The sequence below is a fragment of the Gobius niger genome (genome assembly GCF_951799975.1).
Source record: "Gobius niger genome assembly, chromosome: 12".
Lineage (NCBI taxonomy): Eukaryota > Metazoa > Chordata > Actinopteri > Gobiiformes > Gobiidae > Gobius > Gobius niger.
This window is the reverse complement of record NC_136863.1, coordinates 10,692,809-10,719,756: the sequence shown is the minus strand read 5'-3', so window position 1 is coordinate 10,719,756 and position 26,948 is coordinate 10,692,809. Positions and strand designations below refer to the sequence as shown.

The 26,948-nt window shown below is 43.0% G+C and overlaps 1 protein-coding gene across 1 annotated transcript in view; it reads right to left on the bottom strand.

Annotated features, from left to right (window-relative positions):
• Window positions 1-2,743: 2,743 nt before the first annotated feature.
• tln2b (talin 2b) overlaps window positions 2,744-26,948 on the bottom strand; it is a 40,368-nt gene continuing 16,163 nt past the window's right edge. The window contains exons 10-57 of the mRNA XM_079567773.1: window positions 26,698-26,853; window positions 26,388-26,489; window positions 25,873-25,949; window positions 25,552-25,735; window positions 25,120-25,233; window positions 24,684-24,792; window positions 24,225-24,433; window positions 23,589-23,687; window positions 22,573-22,740; window positions 21,155-21,449; window positions 20,804-20,970; window positions 20,088-20,216; window positions 19,745-19,858; window positions 19,241-19,354; window positions 19,026-19,160; window positions 18,700-18,828; window positions 18,520-18,622; window positions 18,147-18,355; window positions 17,835-17,954; window positions 17,520-17,717; window positions 17,296-17,435; window positions 16,993-17,086; window positions 16,726-16,815; window positions 16,485-16,607; window positions 16,155-16,298; window positions 15,710-15,895; window positions 15,463-15,603; window positions 14,208-14,389; window positions 13,997-14,129; window positions 13,821-13,922; window positions 13,570-13,740; window positions 13,098-13,244; window positions 12,911-13,012; window positions 12,557-12,676; window positions 12,293-12,439; window positions 11,956-12,122; window positions 11,476-11,659; window positions 10,613-10,738; window positions 10,328-10,444; window positions 10,074-10,259; window positions 9,786-9,893; window positions 9,558-9,663; window positions 8,463-8,587; window positions 6,908-7,033; window positions 6,760-6,822; window positions 5,747-5,929; window positions 5,549-5,674; window positions 2,744-4,402 (exon numbers count right to left, since the gene is read on the bottom strand). Of these exons, the coding sequence (XP_079423899.1) occupies window positions 4,274-4,402; window positions 5,549-5,674; window positions 5,747-5,929; window positions 6,760-6,822; window positions 6,908-7,033; window positions 8,463-8,587; window positions 9,558-9,663; window positions 9,786-9,893; window positions 10,074-10,259; window positions 10,328-10,444; window positions 10,613-10,738; window positions 11,476-11,659; window positions 11,956-12,122; window positions 12,293-12,439; window positions 12,557-12,676; window positions 12,911-13,012; window positions 13,098-13,244; window positions 13,570-13,740; window positions 13,821-13,922; window positions 13,997-14,129; window positions 14,208-14,389; window positions 15,463-15,603; window positions 15,710-15,895; window positions 16,155-16,298; window positions 16,485-16,607; window positions 16,726-16,815; window positions 16,993-17,086; window positions 17,296-17,435; window positions 17,520-17,717; window positions 17,835-17,954; window positions 18,147-18,355; window positions 18,520-18,622; window positions 18,700-18,828; window positions 19,026-19,160; window positions 19,241-19,354; window positions 19,745-19,858; window positions 20,088-20,216; window positions 20,804-20,970; window positions 21,155-21,449; window positions 22,573-22,740; window positions 23,589-23,687; window positions 24,225-24,433; window positions 24,684-24,792; window positions 25,120-25,233; window positions 25,552-25,735; window positions 25,873-25,949; window positions 26,388-26,489; window positions 26,698-26,853 (6,699 nt within the window). The 3' untranslated portion in view covers window positions 2,744-4,273. The remainder of the gene's footprint in view (window positions 4,403-5,548; window positions 5,675-5,746; window positions 5,930-6,759; window positions 6,823-6,907; window positions 7,034-8,462; window positions 8,588-9,557; window positions 9,664-9,785; window positions 9,894-10,073; window positions 10,260-10,327; window positions 10,445-10,612; window positions 10,739-11,475; window positions 11,660-11,955; window positions 12,123-12,292; window positions 12,440-12,556; window positions 12,677-12,910; window positions 13,013-13,097; window positions 13,245-13,569; window positions 13,741-13,820; window positions 13,923-13,996; window positions 14,130-14,207; window positions 14,390-15,462; window positions 15,604-15,709; window positions 15,896-16,154; window positions 16,299-16,484; window positions 16,608-16,725; window positions 16,816-16,992; window positions 17,087-17,295; window positions 17,436-17,519; window positions 17,718-17,834; window positions 17,955-18,146; window positions 18,356-18,519; window positions 18,623-18,699; window positions 18,829-19,025; window positions 19,161-19,240; window positions 19,355-19,744; window positions 19,859-20,087; window positions 20,217-20,803; window positions 20,971-21,154; window positions 21,450-22,572; window positions 22,741-23,588; window positions 23,688-24,224; window positions 24,434-24,683; window positions 24,793-25,119; window positions 25,234-25,551; window positions 25,736-25,872; window positions 25,950-26,387; window positions 26,490-26,697; window positions 26,854-26,948) is intronic.

The window sequence follows — 26,948 nt, the reverse complement described above, 5'->3', positions numbered from 1 at the left end:
CTGTGAGCTACTTTGACATAATAAAAATGGCAGAGAGCTCCTTATGCTTTGAGAACACTTGAGTAGCTTCGTAGGAGTGTACTTACTTTGGTTAGTTGACATTTTAACCCTAGCCCCAATTTCCTTTCTCTCAATGACAGCACACAGGAGCGTGTGCATGGCCTTGTTAAATATTTGTGCGCTGGTGCCACAGACTTGTGCGTGTTTACCTTCAGCACAAGTCCATATATGGCCCTGCAGTGTGTCAGGAACAGGCTGAGTTTCTGTAGGTCCACATAGCTCATATCCGATGGAAAAGTGTGAGATATTGTTAGACAGCATTGGGGGGAGACATGCTGCAGCCATGGCAGGCAGACAGTTATATGTTATGGAATAAACTTGCCATGTTGAATGCATAAGACAACAATGTGAGTTCATTGGGACTTTCATCCAACATTGTATAATTGATACACATTCCACTGTACGCTTTATCTTACTGACAGTAAAATGTGGAAGAATCCCTGCATTTTTCTGCCTAATCCCTGGAGAAGGTATTTGCTTTGACTGGGACACTTAGTCACAGACCCACAAAACCAGTATAAATGCTCCCATATGAGTTAGAATCCAGTCCACCAGTAGCTGAATTACACAACATTAGACTCGTTAGTGGACAGACCACTTTAGTGCTATGATGAGATGGGCAGCTCTGGAACAACTATGCTGACCTAAAATAGTCATGTGATGGCTGAGGGAATCCCTCGTCATCTTTCATGGCTTCACATTAGAGAGTGACACACATTAGCTTTCACTAAATTATAAATGGTGACATTATTGCAAAACTATTTTTTGCACTGCCACAGAGAACTAGAAGGTCCAAAATGAAGAGCTGCCCTTTCTATGATGTCCCCCCTCTGCATTTATCCCATTAAGTGCCCTGTTGTCTTCCCTCTGGCCAAAAAGGATAATCTTTTGTAGATTCTAGAACACACATTGGGACCAATCAGTGCAAATATTTTTCAAAAGACTATGTGAAATCTAGAGGCTGGGGGCTTATCCTCAACACGTGACCATGGGAAAGCTTGATGCATGTTCAGTAAAGCATCTGCCCTTAGAAACAGACGGGAAAAGGCACATCCACTATCACCATATTTGGTCTGGGATGTTACACTTTTTCCATTAGAGTGCAGAGTGTTTCTTATGGTGTTGAGACGAATACTGACACCTGCTGGTTAAAATGTGCTGCGACAACGTTATTTCATTCTCAGTCATACCTCTTGAAGATATAGAGCCATGGACATAACCTTTTGTGTTTTTTTTTCTTTTTATTTATGGTAGATACAAAAAATACCTTTGTCACCAGATAAATATTATACATACAGTACATCATCAAGTGCGAAAAAGTAAGCAAAGCACAACATGGAGCTTTTCTACTGCAGTGACTACTCATGACCAGTCTCACGTTTACTCATAACACTTAGTAAGGGGTTATAATGGAAATGGTGGTTAGTTGGATATTTCTGAGGGACACTCTAATAGTGAACACATGCGGAATGCTGTTTCATTTACGAAGCCCCGAATTACACAACAAAACGCAAAAAAACAAACAAACGAGAAACACAAACTGACAAATAAATAAGGGTATTCCTCTGTCCATTAAGGAACAAGAGCAGAGGCTTTATTCCTCTGCAAAATGTATCAACGCAAGGTTAATTTCCTATAAGGAGGAAATTGGGACAGAGCACAAAGTTCTATACTACGTACATTATACAGTTTTCTCCTTCCAGTTTTCCATATGGGTATCTTTTGTTGTATGCGGCTCTCAGGTAAGGCACTAGTAGTCAGAGCCTTTACACTCAATTCAGCGCGACACAATACTTCAACGTCATCAAGTACATGTACCATTCAACATTTGCTCCTGCTTCGTAAAGGGGCGTTACAGTGGTCATATCGTGGAAACCTTCCTCAGTGCCCGAGCTTTTGAAAACATCAGTCCATTTCACACAGTAACTCGCTACCAAAGACATCACATCGTATACAGGTAGAGTATTGTGCAGTAAGCAGTGTACAATGTTTAACACCCGTGAAGTACAGTCCAGACACAAGTTTATATTTCATACAAAGTGCGAGATAGAAGAGGACAGAGCGTATATTATGCACAACAGACTTTTTGAGCTTCAGAACAAGGGCTGCACAATATATTATCAAATTCAGAATCAATATCAATATTGCAAGAAGCCACAAAATATCACTATACCAATGAGGTCCTGACGAAACACGGCTTTAAGCAAACACATATTGTTTTGGATCTGATTTAGACTATTCTATGCCTGTTTTGACACTGGCTCATCCATCAGGCTGTCAGGAAGCTGAGCTCTCTCCTTCCTTCCCCCTGCAGCCCATTAAGTACATATACATGTGTTTGATATTCAATTCACTCTATGTGGTTTACAGTGTGATAGAATTAATTGAATTGAATTGAATTGCACTGAATGATTTGATGAAAAAAGCAAACCATTTTAGTCTAAATTGAGTTCAAATATGATTGTTATTGCAATGTTCAAGACAGTTACAAAGTACGTCATTTCTTTCTCATATTGTGCAGCCCTATTCGAAACCATGTTATAATGTTCCCACATCAAAAACAATTGTTTCCATTTCATTTGTATGTTTGAGTGATCCAGCATATGCAGTCAGGAGCCCACAATACTTAGTTCCATCGGCTGATGTCATGCCTCTTTCTCCAGCATGTTTACCAGATACCTTTACATGATCATCAAAATGTCTAATACAGTATATTACAGTATTACAGGAATGATTTCAGCCCCCTTTAGCCTGCTTCCCTCTAGTCCATACCCACCCGGCAACAATGGTGTCTGGTATGCACTTGAAATACCGATAATTGTCCAAAACCTTTTTCAAAAGCTTAAATAATGCATAATATAAGACATCTAGGGTAATCCTTAGCTGCTGTTACTTACAGTTTGATCTGAAACTCATTTTAAAGCCATACTGCGCAACATTTCACCCAATAAATACAATAAAATACAAGAATGGAGAAAAAAAAACAACAACCAACAAAACAAGACAAAACTCAAAGCACAGTCGTCTTTATTGCGATCAGCTTCTCCTCAGAGGATAACTTTGCGGGGGGTGGGGAATGACCAACTCGTCTCCATGGAAACGTTGACTCATAGACAGTGAATTAAGATTACGTGAGGGTAGCTCCCTACGTTCAGCGCGGGCTAACTGAAGCTCGTTCATGCTAGCAGTTTGGCTTGGTTTTTGGAGCCAGCTCCTATGTTTAGAATAAGGCGAAAAATGAAAACAGGACGACGTTGCGAGTGTTAAGACAAACACGTGCCCGTCTTCAACAATGACCTCAAGAGGGGCAAAAAGGTTTTAATGGAAAGTCAATTACAGCAAGAAACTTCCGGAGCCTGCTGCCATTTCCATACGGCTTCAGGAAGAAACAGGTTATATTTGGTCCATTCCTAATTTACAGTCTATGCCTTGACTACAGGTACATTAAGGTTTAAACATGTCACGTCCTCTTGCGTTAGTTTGACAACCCCATTGAACAAAATAGCATCAGGAGTTCGCTGGAATGTCTATTTCGAGTTTTACCGCGAGTTACTCTTTTGATTTTTACCTGGAATATTCCGCAGTGTGGCTTTAACCAAAACAGTTTATTTGTTCAAAATATTGCACCATCAAATAAAATTCACATTTCAACATCAGTGCCTTTCTGGTTCATACTACACAACCCTACTTCAGTGCTTTTTGATCAGTACGACCGCCATTTTCCACTATCAAACACCATCTTATGAAATTGTATGTACTCAAAAAGTCAATATGCTGTTAGCTGCAACCACAATAACCGGTTAAGAGTGTAGTTATAGAGTGAGTATTGGGAAACGTGTTATATCATTGAATTGAGTGAGATTATATTCACAATTTCATACTGTACATACACCTGTCCCGCTTTTAGTACCTCACCCGTCATAATAAGCACTTCTTTATTGGTTAGTAGCTTCTTTGATATGTATAGATATTATAGTACATGCAAGCTTGACCTTGTTTTTACCTCTCTTCGCCCGATATCAATTAGCTTTCTAACGCTCAGTCCAAAACCTTTAATGACACTCATCTCATGGTTGGCTCCGACAGTTACGATCAAATCCACCATAGCGCATGTCATTCTCCGTGTTCTCAGTGGTATTTATTCACAACAGCACAAGCTGGGACCAAACCATATGTGACAGGGGAGTGGCTCCGCGGCGTGTCCCGTACGGCATCATCCCTGGTCCTCCCTGAGCTCGCTGGGCAGGAACTTGTACTGCTGCTGCCGAATCTGTGCCAGTTTCTTACGGGCCTCTTCCAGCTCGCGCTCCTTCCTCAACATCTCCTCCTGAGCAGCTATGATCTAGAAAATATCAACAAAGAAGTGTGTAATAGCTGTTCTTAATATTTGGATCTGTCTTTGCAAGAGTAGAGTTCAGTATCTGTATTCAAGGTTTATTAAGTTGCCTGGTTCCTTTAAATAATATCCAACAAATATGAAAACAATTTCTTTGCAAATACTCACCTGACCAGAGTAAGTTATTGGACTGCGAATTACATTACAATATACACAATATATACAATATATATACCATGTTAGTTTCATATAACCTCACCATGAAATACACTTAATGCCTTAAAATTTACCATAAAAAAGTAAAACAAAAAAAGGTCTTGTATTGATGATGGGAGAGTGTGACCACTAAGCAAAGCCTTCTCCAGCACTTCCCAAAGATTGTCAGTGGGGCTAAGATCTAGAGTCCCAGGGGTGATGAACTTATTTGTGTTGAGGGCAGAAATTCAGCCCCCACGGCGGGTCGCGGGCTGCATAAATTGTACAGGACTGTGGCCTCATAAATAACAACATTTTACACTTATTGAGCTTTATCAGCCTGTGTTACACGTTTCTCAAAGTGCTACATAAAGTCATTATTCATTCACTCCACACTTGATGGCAGTACGTTACTATTGTAGCCACAGTCACCCTGGGGCAGACTGACTATTTACCACATGGCTATAATATGCTGTTTATATCCTGATTTCTTATTATGTCAGTGCCCTCCACTTGTGGAATTCTTTCCTTTTTTAAATTTAAGCTGCCCCCTAGTGGCAAAAAATAAATAATCCATAGCCCCGCACAGGAATGGGCTAATCCTGGCATTGCCATCTTGAAATCTGCCAGTGTCACGTGTCATCAGGGAAGAAGAAATCCATTGATGGAGAAACCTGGTCATTCAGGAAGTTAACTGTCAGCTGATTTCTTTCTTTGGGCACAAATTGCTACTGAACCTGGACATGACCAACTGCAGCAGCCTCTTATGATAACAATTAGTTAAATAAATGTTTTGGTCAGGGAGTGTATTTGACTTTGCAAGCACCACCAGATGAAAATCAGAATCATTTCAGGACAAAACTGGGTGGAAAATAGGACTAAATTGGACCAAATTATACCTAAACTTGGTGGAAAATCTAAATCAGAAAAAAAAAACAGAGTTAAATATTTTCTTACCTGAGCAATGCCTCCAACAAATTTAGTCTTGACCACCACACTGTCATCCTCATTTTTGTCAAAAGCAGCTTTCTGTGCAGCCTTCACCAGATTGTCTGAAGCTCGTTTTACCGCATTTCCAGCCGCCTTCACAAACACAACACCAGAATGTGAAATCAATTACCTGCGAGACAACACTCTTAAAGACATTGGTTCTACCTGGAGTCTCTTGACCGCCTCGGACTCCTGGTTGGCCTTCACTTTGCAGGCCACGAGGAGCTGAGCTGTGGAAGCGGCCACTTGTTTGGCTGAGCAGATGAGCTTCTCTTCGCTGGCGTGGCCCTGCACCGACGCGTTCGCTGATTCACACAGGTTACTGGTGGCAGCTGCAACCATTCGCGCCTGTGCAAAAAAAGAAAACAAGAAAACACAATGATGAAAGGGTTTGGGTCAACTCTAAATTATCCTGTATGTTGTGATCAAAAAAAAAATGCGATATCCAATAACAGTCTTGAAAATTGTAATATGAGCCTTTGGAAAACAGTACATCCATGAAATCGAAACACTCATGACATAAACAGACCTTTTGCTCAATTATAGGTTATCATGCATTTTCTAGACTGTGTGTCCAAAAATCTTGAAATCTCTGAAACTTAGAACATCATTAAAAAGGTCATTCACAGCTTAAACTGTGAAACTAATATATGATAGACTCATTACATACAAAGTGAGATATGTATAGCCTTGAATTGTTATAATTTTGATAATTATGGCTCAGCTTCTAAAATACCCAAATTAAAAATCATAAAATCAGAATATTTTGAAAAGGGACTGTAAGCCATAATCATCAAAATTATAATGAATAAAGGCTTGACATATGTCACTTTGCATGGAACGAGTCCACATCAAATATTAGTTTCACATTTTAAGATGAATTGCAGAAATAAATTCACTTTTAAACAATATTCAAATGTTTCGAGTTTCACCTGTATACAGTGGCTTCTTGTTATATGAATATTGCATCACCTTGTGCACCCCTAGATCCATCCCTCTAGTTTTGTCCAAGTTTTAAAAAGTTTTATGCAGGACAGAGTTGTTGAGGATGTTTTGTCGCTCAAAAAGACGCTTTTTCAGTTCTCTCTCCTGGTTCAGACAGAGGTTACTTTTGGTGACTGATGAAACATCCCCAAAACAACCCTGATGAAACCTTATTGAACACAGTATTATCTTACAGCTGATACGAGCCCCTGCGACCACTGGCCATCCTCCACTGCATTGGCTTGTGTGGCTCCAACCTAAGAAACACAAGAGTCACTGACCATTACCATATGAAAATACATAAGACATGTGGTGGATGTGTGAGTGTGTGCAGACACTGACCTGGCCTTGCATCACCAGCTCCCTCTGAGCGGCGGAGGCTGATTTCACCAGAGCACTGGTGGCAGCGGCGATGGACTTTGCAGCTTCTAAGATCTGTTCTTCAAAATTTAAAGTCTCATCTGCTTGCTGTGGACAAAACCAGACATTAGGTGAGCATTAGGTGAAATAACCCTCTTATTCCTGAGTTACAAGTGGTTTGTTAAGTTCGCTTTTTTGTCTCTAAGGCTTTATCATTTCTATTTTGGAAATTAGATGATTGAAGAAAGATTCCATGTCCTGTCTCTCCATTACGACTACCCCCACTCACTCATACACAGCCATCACGTAAACAGAGGTGGGTAAAGTGTCTTGCTCAAGGGCACAGCGCCATTATGAACTGGCAAGAGCTGGGATCACCAAGCTTCTAAGACAATCACTCAACCCCCTTGAGGCACTGTCGCTCGGCATTCGACCTGACGCTACCGCCCCCACAGCATGCGACGGCACAATACAGAGGAACACGAGGCTGGAGACAGAGCGGGACACTGTAGGAATATGTTTGATATATAGTTGGACTGAATAACAACCTAATATATCAAACATATCAGACAGAGCCCTGCAGAGAAGGCATCCGTGTCTACAACGCTTTGGAAAGGGAGATGGGGGGTCAGTGGGGCATGCGGGGGGGCAGACAGACCCTTTCCTTCAGGAGGCGGGACAGGGAGCAGAAAAGACAAGGAAGGAAGACAAGAGATGAGAGCGCCTCAGCGTCTACATACAGCCTTATAAGACGTTTTGCCCTCCAAGACAGAGGAGCACCTGTTTTTCGTCCGTTCTCCTCAAAAAAAGATATCTACTTGAATTACGTCTTGACTTGTTAATCCAGTGTAGCACTGTGCCTTTATTCTAGCACATAGAGCTATACAAGGCTCTGTGTCCCGGTCCTTTGCTTTTTCAACGTAAAACGAGAGTGACTGAATGACAGGCGCTAACTACCTAACTAACACCATCTTGTCAATGTTTGGTTATTTCAGAGGGTCTTAAACAAATCAACAGCTCACTTTGTCATATTTCCCACTCAGTCTTTCTAATCAGATTATGTGCTTGAAACTTGAGTAAACATTGTTTCAGACAGTGCAGGAAGTTGCTCGTGTTTCGAGTTCCAAATATATGACATGAAAAACTATACTCCTGGTTCTGTTGCTGTAGGGAACTTGAAGACACTAGTCACTGATATAATGATGTGCAACTGGCTCGCCTAATCTTTTTGCCTCCCAAACGGATCCAAGTCAAGCCTCTGCTTTTGTGTACAGAGGTTTAGAGGCACACACAGGACAAGGGGGTTTATGATACAATCTCCGGAGACATAAAGGATTTAGCAATAAACACAGAACACAGGTTGATTTTAAGAGGGACTAAGGAAAAAATAAAAGCTGTTTCTTGTAGTAGTTATACTAAAATTCAATGATTTCAGAACAAATGTGAGAAAACTGATGAAGTGTGACAGAATCTGCCCCGAGTGACACTTGGAACAAAACAGTATGGCTGTGCTGTGAGGTTATGTTTTGTTATGTACCTTTGGCTTCTCTCTTGGTTTGAGCTGCTCCAGTTTCTTGGCGGCAGCTTCGATAGACGCGGCAGCTCCTAACAGTTCTGTCTCAGCGATGACTGTGGTTTCTTCAGCGTCAACACTCTCAGATCCTACATGACAAACTCACATAAGTTTCATACGACTTTGTTTGAATACATGCACAAGCTGGGCAATATGTATGTAGAATATGGAGGTCCTGTATTGCATTATGTAGGGTTTTTTTTAAACTAGTTTGGATGTTCTAGCATCTTTATGTCTAGAAAATACCCACAGGACTTGCTTGCCACTCATGTCTATCTGCAAACAAAGTGCTAAATGAATCTATTCGGAACAATCTAAAAACAGAGGCTGCTAAGTCGGTAACATGGCCTGATTGCCGAGGTCATTTGATCATTTCCATAATGTGTGGACTTAAAAACAAAAGCAGTTTCATGGGTGAAGTTTTGACAGCAGCCAATGAGGGGCATGTGTTTTAAGAGAAGAAGATGGAGCTTGACTAAATGTGTAAGATTATCATGATCACAAATGAAAAGGGGAAATATTGTAAATAGTGGTGGGGTCTGTTCAAATTTTTAATCAAGTAAATCATGACCTTTGTAATTATTTGATCACAGATAATCACATTCAAGCATAATTATAAATGCTTCTTTGTATTTTCCTACATTTTAATTCATTTTAAGTGGAGATGTGAGGCCTGTGTGATCATTTCAAACACTTCAAAGACAATAGCAGTTTGATTTATTTTGTCCTGCCCCAGACATTTGACAATTACATTTTCATTTATGTCAGCTTAACTGTGTGAATAAACAAGTTTGACAGTAAAATAGTTTTTGGCTTTACGCTGTTCATCAATAAGCAATGTCATGCTGGAAACTACAAACGCGTCTGTGCCGCTAAAGTGATGTGTGATTATTTTTTCGATTTATCTTTTAATACTGTGTTATGTTATGCATTAATCATAATTAACTGAAAAATTGTAACATGGCTAAACTCTCCAAAAATGTCAGTTGATATAGCAGGTATTTTAAAGGGGTAGGTCATGTAGGAGGTGGGTTAGGCTAGACGTTTGTGTGGACTCACCCCTCATGTTCTCAGCAGCCTGGAGCAGCTCGGTCACACAGGCTGCTATATGCTCCGAGTGAACCACCAGCTGCTGCTTCTGCTCTGCACTGGGCCTCTGCAGCACCTACGACAGCAACAGCAAATCGTCTGACACCTGACCCAGTCAAGTCTCTGCCCCTCTATAATAAAACTACCCCCAAACTTAGTCCCTCTGTGCGTCCCGTACGTGTGATAAGGATGCCCAACCTGCAGGACTTGTTCCAGGAGCTTGATGTATCCACTTGTGCACTCGGAGCCGTACTGCAGTGCCTTGGCTCTCACGTCCTCGCTCACTTCATGATGGTGCGCCGCCCGCTGTAGAAAACATCACCACAGAGAAATGACTGGTAAGCCAACAGCAGATTATTATTATTATTATTATTACAAAGGTATAATACAAGTGGAATTGAGACACAAAAAAAACGTATATGTTAGCATAAGGTTTTCTGTTGACTGGGTAAGACTGTTCTGTTTATATGAGTAAGTGGAAGGCACCTTGCAGGTAGTCAGCATGTCAGAGATGGCTTTGCGGCTCAGGTTGGCTGTGGCAATGACATCCTCCTGCTGGGTTGAGTTGCCAGCGGCGACGGCTTTGGTGGTTGCTCTCGTGATACCCTTTATCATCCGGATGAACTCGTCAGGTGAGGCAACTTGGTCTGGCATATCCTTGGACTGGAAAACCTACAATTTATACCAAACACAAAAGCATATAAGTACATATCATCTCTTTCAAATCCAGTTTCTCTCACCGTTCGCTCTTGTCTGATGTACTCAATGGAAGCCTCTAATGCCCTTGTACCACGAGTGGCTTCATCCTCCACTGCCTTCACTGTCTTCAGTAGAGACGTCACATTGGTCACCATCACCTATATTAAAGGAATACAAGCATACATACATAAATTCAACATAATAATTAAATGTACTTTTTGCTTTTGCACACAACAGTGGTACTAGTTAACTACAAGCAATTGCATAACAGTAAATGCTTCTGCTGTCCTAATGCATGTCCGTAAGAATAGCAGTGTTAGCCTCACCTTAGCTGCACTCTTCAGCTGATACATGGAGGGATCGTCTGCTGGTTTGCCAGCGGCACATTTGGTGGCACTAATGAGTTCAGCCAGAGCCTTAGCCACGTCCCGCACTGCGTTAATCAGAACCACCTGAGGAGAGGCAGCACAATGCTCAGAGTGAGGCTGTGTCAGAACAAGGAGAGGACTGCAAAAGCCAAATACAGTTCACCGCTCTCAAGGAAAACTGTTTGGTATCGCTTTGTATTAAGGTGTGCTCGTTAAGTATTAATAAGGTTTTAATAAGCAATAGTTACCTGCTTAAAGGCCCTATACCTGATTTTTGGATAACAAGCAATGAGAGAGAAAGGCATTAAATTAAACTGTAAGCCGTGGTCATTCATTACGTTCGTAACACATGTGTAGCATCCCAATTCCAAGGCAAGATTTGCAGAGTCACTTTTCAGGGTCACTCTCACAGAAATTCTGGAAAACTAGCCTATGAGTTTATGATTAGATGCACATTATTTTTTTACCACAAATGTCTGAGTTTACAATATACTATAATAGGACAACAAAACACTACAAAATCAGGTCATGTTTAAGGTTAGGATTAAGGTTAGGATTAAGGTTAGGATTAAGGTTTGGATTAGGGAAGGAAATGAATAAGCATATCATTCATGGCCTATTAATTATGGGGGGGTTATGGTGTTTATGTTTATTAATACATTAATACTTAATAAGCACACCTTAATATAAAGCACTACTAACAGTTTTTTATCAACTTGTTTAAATCACATTTATCTTTCATCATTAAGAATGAACCATACGATTACATGATTTCTGTTCACATGGATGCACTTATTTTGTCTATTGGAGCTCAGTCTGACCTGCGTGTCAGGGCCCTCGGAGCCCATGCTGGTGGCCCCCAGCTTCACCACCTCTGTGAGCTGCGTGATGGTTTTGGCTGAGGACTGAGCGGCCTGGGCCAGTTTGTCCTGAGTGGAAGCAGCTCCAGCCACCAGCAGCTTGGTGTCCTCCACCAGGGATTTGGCCGTTTTCAGGATGCTCTCCCTGTGGAATGACACAACAAAAAGTTAGTTTCCTGAACTGAGCCAGACAGAAGGAAAGGTATTTTAAAATTACACTAATATGATTCCCCTAATACATTTATTATTTAATACAAGAGCTGACATGAAAACTATTAGCATATTTAACAAACACCCTCTATAAACATTGTAAAGCTCAGACTGAAAGGCTTCCATAGGCTTTATATGACTCATTCATTTATATTTGCATTACTCTTTACAGTTTTGCTAGGCACGTTGACACTGGCTGCTTTTTCGAGGCAGGGTTCAAGCGCATGTGACCTGTGATCAGCGAAGGTCTCCTCATCGTCGGGGTGGAGCGTCCCGGCAGAGGCGAACATGATGGTCGTGTCCAGGTCTGCAATGATGGCCGACACAGCGCTGGCTGCGGTGATACAAGCCTGAGTGCCCCTGTTTCCTGCCTGCAGAGCTGACAAAACCAGAGACACCTGCAACACATTTTACACAGTGAGATCAGGGTAAAATGTGTATATATATATATATATATATATATACATATATTGCAGAGGCCATCTATCTTTTAGTGCTATCAGTAATGACTGTATTTTCTATGCTTGTCCACACATAAATGAATAAAAAAAAGAAGACTAGGATGGACCTTCTCTGTGACGGCGCGTGCACACTCGATGAGCTCCCGTTTGGAGAATGTGTCAGTTGGGCTGAGCTGCAGAGCTCCCGCCTTCTGCACCATGTAAATACAGCCATGGCCCAGCTCCTGCACCCGACTGCGGATCTGCACACGCACCTGACACCACAAAAAATATATATAAATACAATGTTGTCTGGACTTGAAAGGGCTTAACAAAACTGAAAATCCAGACTTTGGGATAGTGATGGATTCATTATTATTAATAATTGTCACCTCCTCTATTTCAGCAGTGGCTGCAGCGAGACGGCTCTGTAGGGCTAACTGTCCATAATCCACTGTCACCTGAGAGGCAAGGGCCCCCAGCTCTTCTGGACATGTCACTGACTTAGTCATCTGAAAAAAACCCAAAATAACATACAGTGAAGACTACACATAAAGTTGAGTGAGAGACCAAGTTGCCAATTAAATCTTTTTCTAGCCCTTTTACATATCCAAATGTGTGTTCTTTATCAAAAATTCTCAGAAATTCTCAGAAAAGGAGATTGGTAATATAACTGTGCTCAGGCAGTTGTGATAGGCTCATTATATGGACCACAAACAGGGCACTACCAGTTGGAGGGAGCTCACCATTTCCTGAGCTGTGATGGCGATGCCTTTGGAGAACTTGACCATGGTCGTCTGATAGTCCACAAAGGAGCCCTCTGCTTCAGGCGGGGTCCCTTCATCCAGCTGGACACAAAGAGTACAATGTAACACCGTTTCTGCAGAGAATTAAATATCTGCAAATAATATTTATTGTTCTTCGGATACTCACCCTGCCCATGGACTCAGCGATGGCCTCCACCATGCCCCCAACCATGCCCCCCTCACTGGCTGCCTCATTTAGAGTCACCATGATGTCGTCCACAGCCTCCTTCATTAGCTGAGCTGCCTCTGTGATTGCATCGTGGGTGTGGCAGGCCTTGGGAAAGACCAGCTGATTAAACCCTCACACTGTATGTCATTATATCACTGAAAACAATCACTTAGTTGGAGTTACTCTGCACAGCTTGCTGCCTCCATAGTAAAAAAAATAGTATTTCCTTGTTCCAAAGTTTTCTCACCATAGCAACCCCCTTGAGATCAAGCTTGACCTGAGCAAAACTGCGAAAGCACTTGCATTTCCCCAAGTTATTACTAGTAGTTTTTGTATCAGTCCACTAGTGTTGTTATTCAGAGTATACAGTACATGTCCAATTATGAATATAAATGTAGACAGAGTTTCAAAACGCAGTAGTTTACAGTACCTTAGGATTTCCGCCACCTTCTTTGGCCGCATATAGCATCTGCAGAGCGGACTCCGATAAAGTCTTGGTCTGGTCCAGGATGGTCATCTGCTGCTGGTGGTCGTGGAGTTTGGAGGCCAGACCCACAGAAGCTACAATAAGGGGCTCAAAGTAACTGGCCAACTGGGTCACCTGGGAAAAGAGACGTAAAGTTCAATGTTTAGAAAGTATGGACCTGAGCAGGTAGAGGTGTAGAGGTCTCAGAGCCACACCTTATGTCCGAGCTGAGCTGCCTCTCCTCGGGCTGCTGTCGCCGCTGGATCAATCAGGTGTCCGATCTCCTGGACTGAGGATGTTAGCTGGTCCTGGAGAGCCTGGAGAGGAGCGGGAGGTCCATAAGGACAGGCCAGATACAGTGAGGATGTTACATAAAGCTTCATATTCTTACCTCCATGGAAATATCTTCTCTGCACGGTAGAGTTTGTCCAACTGCAGCCAGTGAAGCCTGCTCAATGTCTCGGATGCACTTATTGATGCTATCGATAGAATAATCACACTCCCTCTGACCAGGCGCCTTGTCCCTGAACAAAGAGTGTTACACAGTCCATAAGCAGTTCTATTTGACTTGTTACGACAGTTATATAATGCATGCCCCTGACCTGATGGCGGTGATGAGGCTCTTGATGGAGTCGGACACAGTGCGCGAGTGTCCAGCCAGTATGGACCAGGTCGGAGGGTCTTTGGGATTCAGCACCAGTGCCCTGGCTGTCTCCAGCAGAAATGTGGAACTATCTAACATACAGCGCGCCGATCGGATAATAGGCTCCTGAGCAGCAGAGCCCTGCAGAAGGGAAGAAGCAGCATACTGAGCAAAGTAACGATAAGATAGTAGGATGGATACAGCATGGCAACAAGAAATGTGATAACGAGGTAATTACTCGGACAAACATCTAAATTATTTCCTTGGTATTATGACTACGGTAATCACAATATTTGTAAGGCACTACAAAGACAGTAAATAACCAGGAAACATGGATAGTGTTTACCTAGTAATACTGTTAATACTATTTCCTGTTTCTTTGTTTTCCCCCCCATTGTTACTGTGTTGTAATGCAGGGGTTCCCAATCTTTCCAGGACGTGGCCCTAAAAATCACCAGACCAAAAACTCGGGACCCTCTTCAGCGAAATTTAATTAGCATATATAATCAAAACGTCAAAAATCTGTCTTATTGATGTATGTTTGGATACTTTATGTTTATATTTGGCTTCATTTCCCTAAAATATACATTTAAAAAAAAAATCAAAAATACCAAATTTAATGGGTAACACCACAATACGGCCCGGCAACCCTATGTAGAGTATGTACTGCAAAACTGTAGTACATCCTAGACAACTACAGTGGTAGATCCATGGTACCTATCATGGAACCTAAAATGGTACTTCAGGGTTAGTTTTAGGTACCATGATAGACTAACCATGTAACTAACCATGAAGTACCATTATAGGTAAAAGCGCTTTACAGTAAGGAATCAGTCACCCATTCACACTCCCATTCATACGCAGACACTGGAGGCAAGTAGGGTGAAGTGTCTTGCCCAAGGACACAACGACAGTGAGCATTTGCGGGAGCTGGGATTCGAAACCCACAACCTTCCGATCATGAGACGGCCCTCTCTACCAACTGCGCCACTATCATACCGTAAATGTACCACTGCAACTAACTGTGAAGTACCATTATAGGTATCACAGATGTACCACTGTAGTTTTCTAGGATGTACTGTAAGTCCTCTTGGGACCCCCACCGCAGTGTCCCACAACCCCCCCGATTGGTCCCGGCCCCTACTTTGGAAACCCTGTTGTAATGTATAACTTCAGCCTATAAAAGATTAAAAAAAAGTGTTGCGGTATAGCACCTCATTGCTTATCTGTGCAGGTATGCTGGCAAACTCGGGGTTGTTTGCAAAGGCAGACAAATTTTCCACGGCTTGAAGAAGTGGACCTGTAGCCGTCCGACAGCGGTTTCTGTTTTCATCAGAGAAATCTCCATCTAGAGCCTGGAAACGAGTGCACACATGTCAAGTCTTTTTGCAATCCACAGACTTGTCTCACATGCACAGGGAACGGGATCGAGGAAATGTTTGTAACAGGTATACACTCAACGTTTTGATCAGTCGGTGAGTTGACCTTGATGGTTTTAACGAGGTTAGCCGTGGTGTTGGCCACCTCCTTTGCCGACTGGACGAACTGTCTCCGTGCCACTGGATTGGACGTTTTGGAGGAGGCCAGACGGCAGGCGTTACAGAGCGCCGAGGTGTGCTTGGCAACTATAGTAGCAGCAGATAAGACCTAGCAGAAGAGAAGACACAATGTTTCAGAAATGCTTTATGGGTTTTTCTGTGGCTTTGTATCTCCTGTGACAATATCAAAAGGTTCATTCTATCAGAGGAAGACTTAGTCCTTGCAAAAAGGCTACATTAAAGAAAACTACAACAGAATATATTTGTAAATGCTATTGTCACTGCAGCTTAAAGTAGAACCTAAATGCTGTGAAATATAAATGTGTGTTGGTTTGACATGCTCTGCTGAGTGCTTCAACACTTTTTACCTGGGAGGGGCTGCTGGCGGGGTCCACTAAGTTCTGGCAGGCAGTCTGAATGGCCTGATGGGCTCGGGCAAACTGGATTGGATCTACCAGCCCCTCGTGACCGGACTGACTATTGGGATCAGACACTCCGACCAGATAAGAGGCCTGACAAATACAAGATTAACTCCACTTTAGGCCACGGAACAAGAAGCGATACAGTGGATTAAGAAGGATTTCAGATCTTTTCTCACAAAATAATCATAGTTTTTTTTCATTTTCAGGATCAGACAAATAGAGAGGCATAAATACTTCCTGAGTCCAGTATACAAAGGTGCGCAAAGAAGAAAGTACCTGTCCAGCAGCTTCAGTGAGCCCACACAAGGCTTTGGATGCCACCCCAACACTCTCCCCAAATGCTGCCACATCTCCTGTCTTACAATGCTGCGAAATGCCAGCCATGGATTCCCCCAGCACCTTTAGACAATTGGATAAAACATTAGCAATCGAAAACAATCTTCAGCTCACCGTAAAACCAATTCCTACAGAGAAAGGACAGGCCACATGTGGATATTTGGGCATAAAATACACATACCTTTGAGTTCTCCATGACACTCTCTATGCAGTCAAAGTAAGAGAGCTCACTCACAGGCTCGTTGGGAGTTTCTAGAAGCCCCCGCACGGCCTGTAAACAGAAGAGAACAATAAAGACTGGTCCAGTTTGTTATGAGTGTCATCAAATAAAAACATCATCTTTATAAACTATGTAATGTAACTTTGACTTGAACAGAAAAAACAGCATACAAGCTCATACACAGCAACTGCCCTCTCTGGCATAGGACAATGAAGAGCACAGTGTTACCTCGAGCTCGCGGAGGGCGTTGTCACACTCCTTCTGTCCCGCTGCCTGCTGCGTACACAGTGTGATGAGCTGATTAATGCTCTCTGTCACTGCCCTGCAACACACAACATCTTTACATGTGAGCGGCCTCGCCTGCAGAACGCTGTTCACCTTTGGTAACATTGGCTGTCTAGTTGATGGTCCTGTTTTACTTCAAAGAGGCTACAAAGTTATTTACTTGCTGGGTAAAAGTAGTGACTGAAACCGAATAAATTCAGTAGTGCAGAGAATAGGTAGCTGTTATCATGATGGCATTCTCCTGACCTTGCTGCCACAGCGAGGAGATTCTTGGCATTTGCTGCCCCTGGATCCACAGACAGAGACTTGGCGGCCAGCAGCAGTTTACTGGACGCCATAGAGATATTCTTCAGATTCCCAATAACTTGGATCTGGTCGTCTTTGCTCTAAATGAGACAGAAAAATGTAAACTACTAAGAGTGTCCATTTTTAGTGTACAACCTTGAGAGACCATATCGACAATAGCATACCTGGGTGTGACCTGCCATTTCGATGCCAGCATCCAGGAAGTCGTCAAAGTCGTTACTGAACTTGCCCGAGGCGGCAGCGAGCTGACTGCTGGTGCCTCTGGAGGAGTGGACCACCTCTCCAGCCGAGTGGTTAAATTCAGCTGCTGAGTGGTTCAGCTCACTCTGAGCTGACTGGAATGTCTTACTGCAGGGAGGGAGCTGAACAACAAATACATCTGCTAGAGCAACTGTTTATCTTATACAGATACAAGGGATTATACAATCAACCAACAAGATAAACCAGCTGCAACAAAGTGCTGGAAATGATAAACTCACCACATCCACCAGCAGCTTCTTACTGGCCTCTCCGATGCTCCTCAGGGCCATGTCCACATCCTTCTGTCCCGGCAGGCAGTTCACACAGTTGTTGAGTGAGTGGGACACTGCTTTAGCCACCTAAAACAAAACACAGTGATCACAAAGCAAAGCAATGACCCTGAGCAAAACTGAGGACAAACTACTGTCCTCTGGACAAAAAGTACATGATTTATAAATATCTACTGAAAGTTGTGAAATGGATTCATTGGAAGAAAGATGGTAGTGATAATAAATCAAAGTATTTTTAACCAGAGCTCGCTGGAGTCTTACTTGTGCCAGCCTCTGCTGACTCTCTGCATCTCCCGGATGCACCAGAGCCTGATGGGCCTCGTGGATAAGCATTGCTGAGCCCTCCATCACACACTGTGCTGAGTCCAGCATAGCAGCAGCTGCCTGGGGCTCCGGGGTGCTGGCTGCCACCCCCCGGGCTGCCTGGGCTAGGATCCTCAGGGCCTGTGCCGTTTCTCTGGCAGCCACTCCTTATGAAGAACAAGACATTTAGCGCAGCTTAATTTAATATGAAAAACGACTCATCTACATTACAGCAGACAAGAAATGACTTTTAATCAGCTTAAGATTGCAGCAAATAAACATACAGTGTATAAATAACATTTCAACAGCCCATCAATGACACATGACAGACCTGTGTAGTGTTCGTTGCCCTGAGCAGCACACGTCAATAGCTGCGCCATAGAAGATCCCACAGTTTTAGAAGTGCTGCCCAGATCCTGAGCACATTTCTCCAGCTTTAACAAGATCAGAGGAGAAAGACGTTCAGACTGTTGACCAAAAAGAAGGGACACATGTGCTGAATAACACTGACCGTTTCCCCGGGCAGAGGTTTAAGCTGAGCTTCAATGACAGACATTTTGGCATCCTGGAGTTCACTCTTCAGTGTCTGCACAGTTTTGAGAGCCGAGTCGATTTCCAGGGGGCCACAGGCTTCATAGGCCTATGGACACAATATTATATTTCACACTCCGAAGCTTGATACTCACTTCTACAAGTGTATGAGGCCATTGTGCTATTGAAAAAGTGCCACTGGTGTGTGAATGATATGGGTCTGGGGTTGTGAGGATGATTATCATTGTTGAAACTGTGATTTCATGCTGACAGACACCTGCCCCCCTGGGCAAGTGCGGGTGCTACCTTCTGTGTCGCTGTCCTCAGTTCAGCCAGGCACGTTGCCAGATTCTTGGCACACTGTCCCAGTTGCATCCCGGCCGCTTGGTCAGCTACGGTCGGAACAGCAGACTTTGCAGAGGCCACCATTCTGCTCGCGGGCTGGGAGACCATGACAAAGTGAATAGTTCTTAGGTGTTGAGTAAACATTTAGCTTGGCAGTTGACTGCACTGTGCCTCACCTGTAAGAAAGTCTGGCTGGCCATAATGAGAGTGAGCTGAGCCCCGAGCTCCTCCGGCTGGGCATGGCTGCTCCGCATTCCCTGGACTAACTGAGGGATACTGTCTGCCACTACCTTCAATAGAGCACAGGAACAGTTTCATTTAACACCACTGAAATGGCTGTGAAACAGCAATAGCTTCACACAACACCACACCATTCTATAGGGCTGACGTAGGTAAATGAGATGGACAGTGGGACAATTCTAATTAAGCAAATATTGTAATCTGAATGGATAAATATAGTGTCAGTAGCCTTGCACTAAAATCAATGCCAACATTCTTTAATGGCTGACTTTACTTTAGATATTTCTCATCCATTACAAGTAATCCATAAAGACATGTTGTAATAATATTGTAAAATTGGTAGTTAAATGATAATTGTAAAATTACCAATGAACTCACCACACATACTACCTTTGAAATAAGCTGATGTATGCAACACGGCTGAGTGTGTAAACGTGTACCTTGCAGCTGTGCACAAGCTGCTGGTGCAGAGCAGTGTTTTTGTTGGACACAGCAGCATTCTGGGCAGCGGCGATGGTCTGAGTGGCCACAGCGGCAGCCTGCTTCGCTGCCACCTGGTCAAATGATACAAATGCAAGTAATTTTACTTCAACCACAAAAATCACCAGCGATGGAATTATACACACTAATAATGGACAGCTTTTGTTTATTATTATTTCAAAATGTAATAATTGTAATTATTGAAAAACATATTGTTACCTCATCAACAGTGTTTATTGTAGATAATGAACACGGCTGTATCCCGGAACAAAATAATTTCAAATTGCAAATAGACTTGCTCACCTCCAGCCTGTTGACCAGCTTTTTCTTGATGGCGTTCTGAGCTGCAGCGTTGGTGGCCACGCGCAGACCCTCCGCAGCCTCACGGAGCCTCTGCTGCTGTTCCTCATTCTCCGGGTACGCGGCCGCTCCCTGAGGGTACAATCACAGTAACGGGGTGAAAGGAGTGTCACGGGTGAGAAGCGTCTAACAAGCAGCGAGCCCTGGAGCTGATATTCCACACTAAGCATTTGAGCCCCAAATTCTGCTGTGAATCGGAAATAATCCATATACTATTGTTAGGGTTAGGGTTAGGCCCCCAGCAGATTTAATTTTTTGGCCAAGTTGAGATTTTTGTTTCATCATACTCTATCAACATTGCTGCATCTTTGGGAGCAGTGCTTTATTTGTAAATGAATAGTTTCAGGAACACTATTGGACTGATGTGATGGATTCGAGGAAACAGTTGCTTACAGACCACCAAATTGATCCTCCAAAATAGATCCCGGATCATTAACCCTGAAAAACTGAAAGGTGGGGGAAAGAATTCTCCTAAACGGGGAATCAAATTAAGCACTGGCTTAGCCCATTAAAAGGCTTGTTAGAACCAAATAAACACCTTCTGTCTAAGTCATCATTATGAGGGTTATGTACATGAATCCTGACATAGGCAATTATCCCTAATCCGGAATCAGTCTCGTGTACTGCAAATGAACATGGTACTTAATAAATTCTTTTACCTTGGCAGCCTCTACCATCCGAGCCGTAGCATCTGCCAACAGTTTGGCTGCAGCCAGTAGTTTTTTGGAGTTGTCTACGTCGACCTCGGCCTCTGCATCTGATCTCATAGCATTCACCAAATCAGAAGTAGCTTGGGCAAGAACTCTGGCCTGACGTACCATCTCCCCTGGAAAAATACACAGAATGCCCCAGTGTCCCATTGATCAAAGTTTCAAAAGAAGCCATTACATTTTCAAGTCAGCAGTCTTCATTAAGAAACAGATCCAGACATTTAGACATCAAATCTCGCAAGTTGTGAACAAACTGAAGTAAATCAGAAGCCTTATGTTTGTTTCAGGCTTGATGCTCACCTGCATCCCCCATGGAAGTGAAGATGTTCTCTGTCACGTTCATGATGGTATCGGTGGCCTGGTCGTAGCGGCCAATGGGCTCTCCACAGCTGGCGTAGTGGCGCACGTGCTGGAGGAGGTCGCTGAGGGCCTGGCTCACCACCGCGGCCGCCCCTCCCACCTGCTTCAGCAGCTCTGAGTCGTCGCTGGCCGAACGGCACCATTTCACACAGGTCTCCACAGATCGCTCCACTAGTTTACCCGCCTCCACCAGCTGCTCCTGGCACACCGGGGAGCTGATGGTCGGGCTCACCACCTGCACACCAGCGACAGAGTGACAGCAGATTTTAAGCCTTGGGCTTTTGACAGAAATGCTTCTAACTAGTTGAGTTAAATCCATATCGTCCCCTTACAGTACATTACATCCGTAGACCTTTATGGTAAAAAAAAGAGACCAGTCTGCAGAGTATTATGAACTATTTTTAGAGACATACACCTGGAAATGCTGAAAACCAGCATGTTTTAAGCATAACCGTGCTGCGTTGCCTCTTGCAAATTGTGAAATGTGCTTGCAAACTCATCCACATGGAGTGGGGTGCACGGCAAGAGAAAACACTGCAGTTTTCAATAACTGTCTTGAGTTTTGCATGAACAATATTATCACAGTAGTTAAAGGGCTTATATCTGTTTTTTTTTTTTTATCATTTTGTCTTTTTTGAGTCCTTTTTAACTAATTTGCACATTGTTTGCATTGTGGCAGTGATCCTGAAAACGTGACCCTGAAAGTTGTAAAATATACGAATAAACTCCTTGAAAAGAATTGGGATACAAATGTGTGAAGTTGGGAATGAACTAACAATTCAGAATTTACAAACAATGAAGACAAACAAATCATAGAATCATAATTAAAACTGAACAATTAAAACTGCACAATTTAGGCTGTGTTCGCGAAATAATGTGTAAAGCTCAATCAGATGTATCACATAATATTGCACTGATAATAATTTGTCAGTATTATGTTCAAGCTTACTGTGAATAAATCAGACTAGATTAGTACGGCTCTTTTATTCACCTTATTCCGCCCCGCCCACTTTTGCCTCTTTTTGCTTTGTCTCGGCACTTCCGTTGTCCAGACACTTCCGGTCGAGCGCGAAGCCCGTTCATTTAAACAGAGAACGAGTGAAAATATTCTCCGCTCAAATCTGATGTTTAGTCGATTGATTTGTGTAAAATGTTCAATGTTCATTTGCACCGACATGTGGGGCGGGCAATATTCATGGCGGCGCCCACGCGAGCCTCCGGAATAAGGTGGATAGGCTACTTTCTTTAGAGCCATAAGTCCCATCCCTAATTAAGTGTATTCAAAACTATGCTACCACTATAGCTCTGGTTTGGTCTGGCTGCAGCTGGTTGGTCTTAGATGTAAATAGCAGTGGTACCTTAGTGCAGGCCACCAGCTGTGAGGTGGACAGGGCGCACTGAGTGGCAGCAGTGATCACTCTGTTCTGCAGCAATGTGTCCTCCGCCACCTGAGCCACGTTCTTGGCCTTCAGCACCAACATGGCCGCCGCGTTGGCCACCGCTTTGGCCAGATTCATCAGAGTGTCCTGCAACACATGATGCAAAGTCCATCATTTCTCTGAACAGCTGCACACATCTGCCACAGGAGAGCTAATAATCATGAAAAAAGAGAGGTTTATTTCATTTCCATTCAGGATTCTGTGTGTAATCTCACCTGAACAGTAACGGCACAAGGTAAAAGTGTTGCCTATGGGGGAATATTAATAGTCATAGCCATAGACATGCATGAGTACAGAATTAGCTCAAGGTCACATGGAAAATAATGTCAGTAGAACACACTGTACGTCTCTCCTCCAGGGATTAGCACTTGGGAGGTGCAAGGTGCTGTGAAGGTTGTGAGAACGGAATGACAAAATATGTAAGTGGATATTTGAAGGGCTGAAAGGTAACGCTTTTGCCCATGCATATGACTGAAAGTATTTTATCTGCACTCTCGCCTTTTACTGTAATTGATTAATTTTATGTTGATGTTTTTTTATTGATTCTATTTGTTTTCTTGTATTTATGCAACTGTGAAGCACTTTGAATTGCCTTGTGTATGAATTGTGCTCTACAAATAAACTTGCCTTGCCTTGCCTTGCTGTAGCTCACTGACAGCTGTGGATAGTTTAAAAAAAAAGATATATTTCAGATCAGTGCATTCAAACATGCACTGATCACTGATCTGGGTGGATTTAAGGGAGGTTTAAACTGTGCACCCACACCTTTATTTAGGCTCGGAAACATAATGCTAGCTCTGTCTCACATATCTACATATCCACATACACACATATCCACATTTACGTATATCCACATTTACACATATCCACATATCCACAAACTCAAGACATGGAGCATCTTCTAACAGTTAAACGCTGAGAAAAGAGTGGATTACCTGGAACTTGTCGTCGGTCTCTCCCTCCCCCATGTGCCGGAGCAGGTCTCCACTGGCCTGGCCAATGCTTCCCGCTGCTGTCAGGACGTTCTGTCTGGGCTGAAAACACACCACATTCAGTTTGTGCAGGCTCTCATTCGTCCAGGAAGTATTCTTCAATGTATTCTTCTTAAGCTTCACTACGACACCACATTCAGCTCAACATCAGCAGCACTTATGGATAGTCATTTAGAACGTGTTCCGTAGTGCTATTGACAGGGTCATCGTTTTTAATAGCATTTTGCCTCACAAAGTGTGATTTTTAAAGAATGGAAAGCAATCTTATCAACAAAGAAATTAAATTATTTGCAGAGCATTGGCACTATTCACAGTAAATGCTGGTTTCATGAGAGAGTAGCAGAGAGATGGTCTAAATAGCTGCAGCTTTTGCAGATACAATTATTTGCTTGTTCCAATTAAAAATGTGTACTGAACCATAGGTTTGTGCGACTCAAAGTGTAATTGTTGGCATAATGAAAGTACTAAGTGGTAGTAGAAATCTTTTGCTATTAACATCTGTTTAATCTAGTAATGGGTTTGGAAAAGCTTTTAAAGAGAATCTGTGAACTGTGCCTAAGTCGTATTGTGAGGTCTCACCTGAGCAGCGGCGGGCTCCACAGACCGCAGCAGGTCAGATACAGCGCCTGACAACATACGCGCAGCAGCCATCAGCTTGTGGCCAGTGCCGACCGGCTCATCCATCAGAGCAGCCAACAGACGCACACCTCTGGACATCTCGCTCAGGTTAGAGGAGATGGTGGTGATGGCACAGCCCACTGCAGTGTAGTCTGTATCTGAGGGCTCACCTGTTTGAGGTGTAGATTTATAACAATTATTTGTGACAATTATGATATTTCTGTTAAAAAATTAAGCTGTAGTTTTGAAAATATGAGTAAAACAAAAATGTATTATCTATTCGATGTTTAAAATGACCACATTGTTTTAGATTCTGCACCAACAACATAGTCAGTGTGACATTAATATATATCCTTTATGACTTTATTTTATAATGTGTGAAACAGTTTTGAGGACAATGTATTTGTGTCCTACAAGTACCTGCAGTGAGGTTGACCACAGACGCTGTCCCAGCCGTAATGGCATCAACCTGGGAGTGGATCTCATGTTTGGACTCATCCACTTTGTTCTGGACCCAAACCCTGGAAGCCTTCAGAGCAAAAGTAAAGGGGTTTTGTGCTATAATACCACATACTTCTGATACGCTGTTAAAGTGCATAAAGGAATTTCTTGGATGAGCAAATGAGTAAATGTTGGTCCATGTGAGGAGTCTATGGACCAAAAGAAGTTCATAAAGGTTACTATACATTTTGCCCACTTTTACACTATATTGTACAAATCCATAATACAATATTATGTTATTGTTCATATTGAAATATCACAACATTGCCAAAATGTTTACATCAGAACTTAAATGCAAATGAACTAAACTGCATTACAGCAAGGGGATGTGATTGATTAAGCAGAGAGAGCTCACCAGGTCGTGCCCCAGAGGAGGCAGGGGATCCATGTGCCCCAGTTCGCCCTGAGCCTGCTGCACGGCTCGCAGACTGCTGCTTATAGTCCCCATCAAGGCCTGCTGCGCCTGACTCTGACAAAACATACAGGTACATTGGTGAATATGGCTGTGGAACAATCCGGTCAGCCAGTGAGCAGAGCAGTGACCCTGCATCGAACTCAAGTGCTGAAGTGACGATACCACAGTAGAACACTAGGGGGCCTTGCTGCCAGACAGTACTTCACAAATGTGTTTTAGTGGTTTCTTTTACATTGAAGAAAATTATTTACCGTTTACCTTATTTACACAGGCACTCCCTATAACAGGTTACTTGAACTTAACAGTATGGTATGTCAGTGATTATTGTGTAAATGCGCAATAGCTACACAGACTGAACTGTGCTGTCCTTACCAGCGGGGGCATGTGCCCGCGGTGCAGCTGCCCAGAGCTGACCTGCTGCTGGGCTGAGGGCAGAGAGCCCATACTGTAAGTGTCAGACCCCCCCATAGAGCCTGAACCAATGATACCAGGCAGTGCCACTGAGCCGTGCTCCACTCGCCCAACACGGTTAAACTGCTGCTGCAAGATAGTCGACCTGCAAGACACAACATAATGTTACAACAGCCTGGACAAAACCGAGCAACCTATACTGAACTCTTGAGTTAAAGATCCACCATAACAACATGTCTTTATAAATGTGTCAATGTTAAATAGAGACCACACAAATCTTACTTTTTCGGAGAAACTGATTCTTCAAGCATGGTGGCCTCTTCGTCTCCTTCCAGACCAAAACGATCCTTGCTCTGCTTCTGTGGACAGAAAGACAACAATGGACGAGAAGCAAACTGCAAAGAGCCAAACAGAGCCAGTTTGTTTGTGATCCTACATCTTTATAGAATATAAAGGCATTTTGGTCAGACCTATTTTCATTACAGCACATTTATCAGCTTGTATTCATTTTGTCAGTGCAATGATCTGACAATTTGACATTTCGACTCTACATTCTAATAAAGATAAATAAATAATGTGTTGGCTTCTTGCAATATGAGTCTTACGTCACCTTATCAAAATCTGCAATCTAAAAGTTTTAACAAAACTATTTGTCAACGGCTCGCGATGCACTGAAAATAGTCCCATGACCCACTTTTGAGTCTGAACCACTGCTGTATGTGCCCTTTCCGGGAACATTCTTAACCTTGAATTTTCAGTCATGTGAAAAGCGTGTGTGGCCAGAGGAGGGCACTTGCCTTTTTCAAGATGATGTCGATGTAGCCTGCGATGAGCTGAGAAATCTGCTCTCCCTCCGTGGTCTGCACCGAGTAGTAGCTCTCCTGGTATTCTCCAAAATCCTGCACAATGTAGAACACAGAGGCTGAGGCAAATATCATCGTCCGGACTGGGCTGATCGAGTTTAGAAAGTTTAGAGTTTAGATAGGCCTCTTGTGAAGCTTTGAACTACAAGAAAGAAAAAGCCTACAGAAATTTCACAGTTGCATTTGTAGAAAAAATGGAAACATAAGAAATCAAACTAAGTAGAGATGTAGAAAGACTTGTTACCAGTGTGAAGCTTTTGGGAGAAGCAGCCCATCTCTTGACCGTGGTTAGGGGCCAGTCCTGCACCACCTCCTTCGTCTTCTCGTCCACCCTCAGCACAGACTCTTTGGTGATGCCCAGGAGCCGTGGCACCAGCTTATTTTTACCCTTCATCTTTTCCTGTCACCACATACACACCACACTTAATCATCAAGTCAGAATAGATTAACAAAAAAGGCTTGTCTTTCATACAAAATCTGCACTGTTCATAGCTC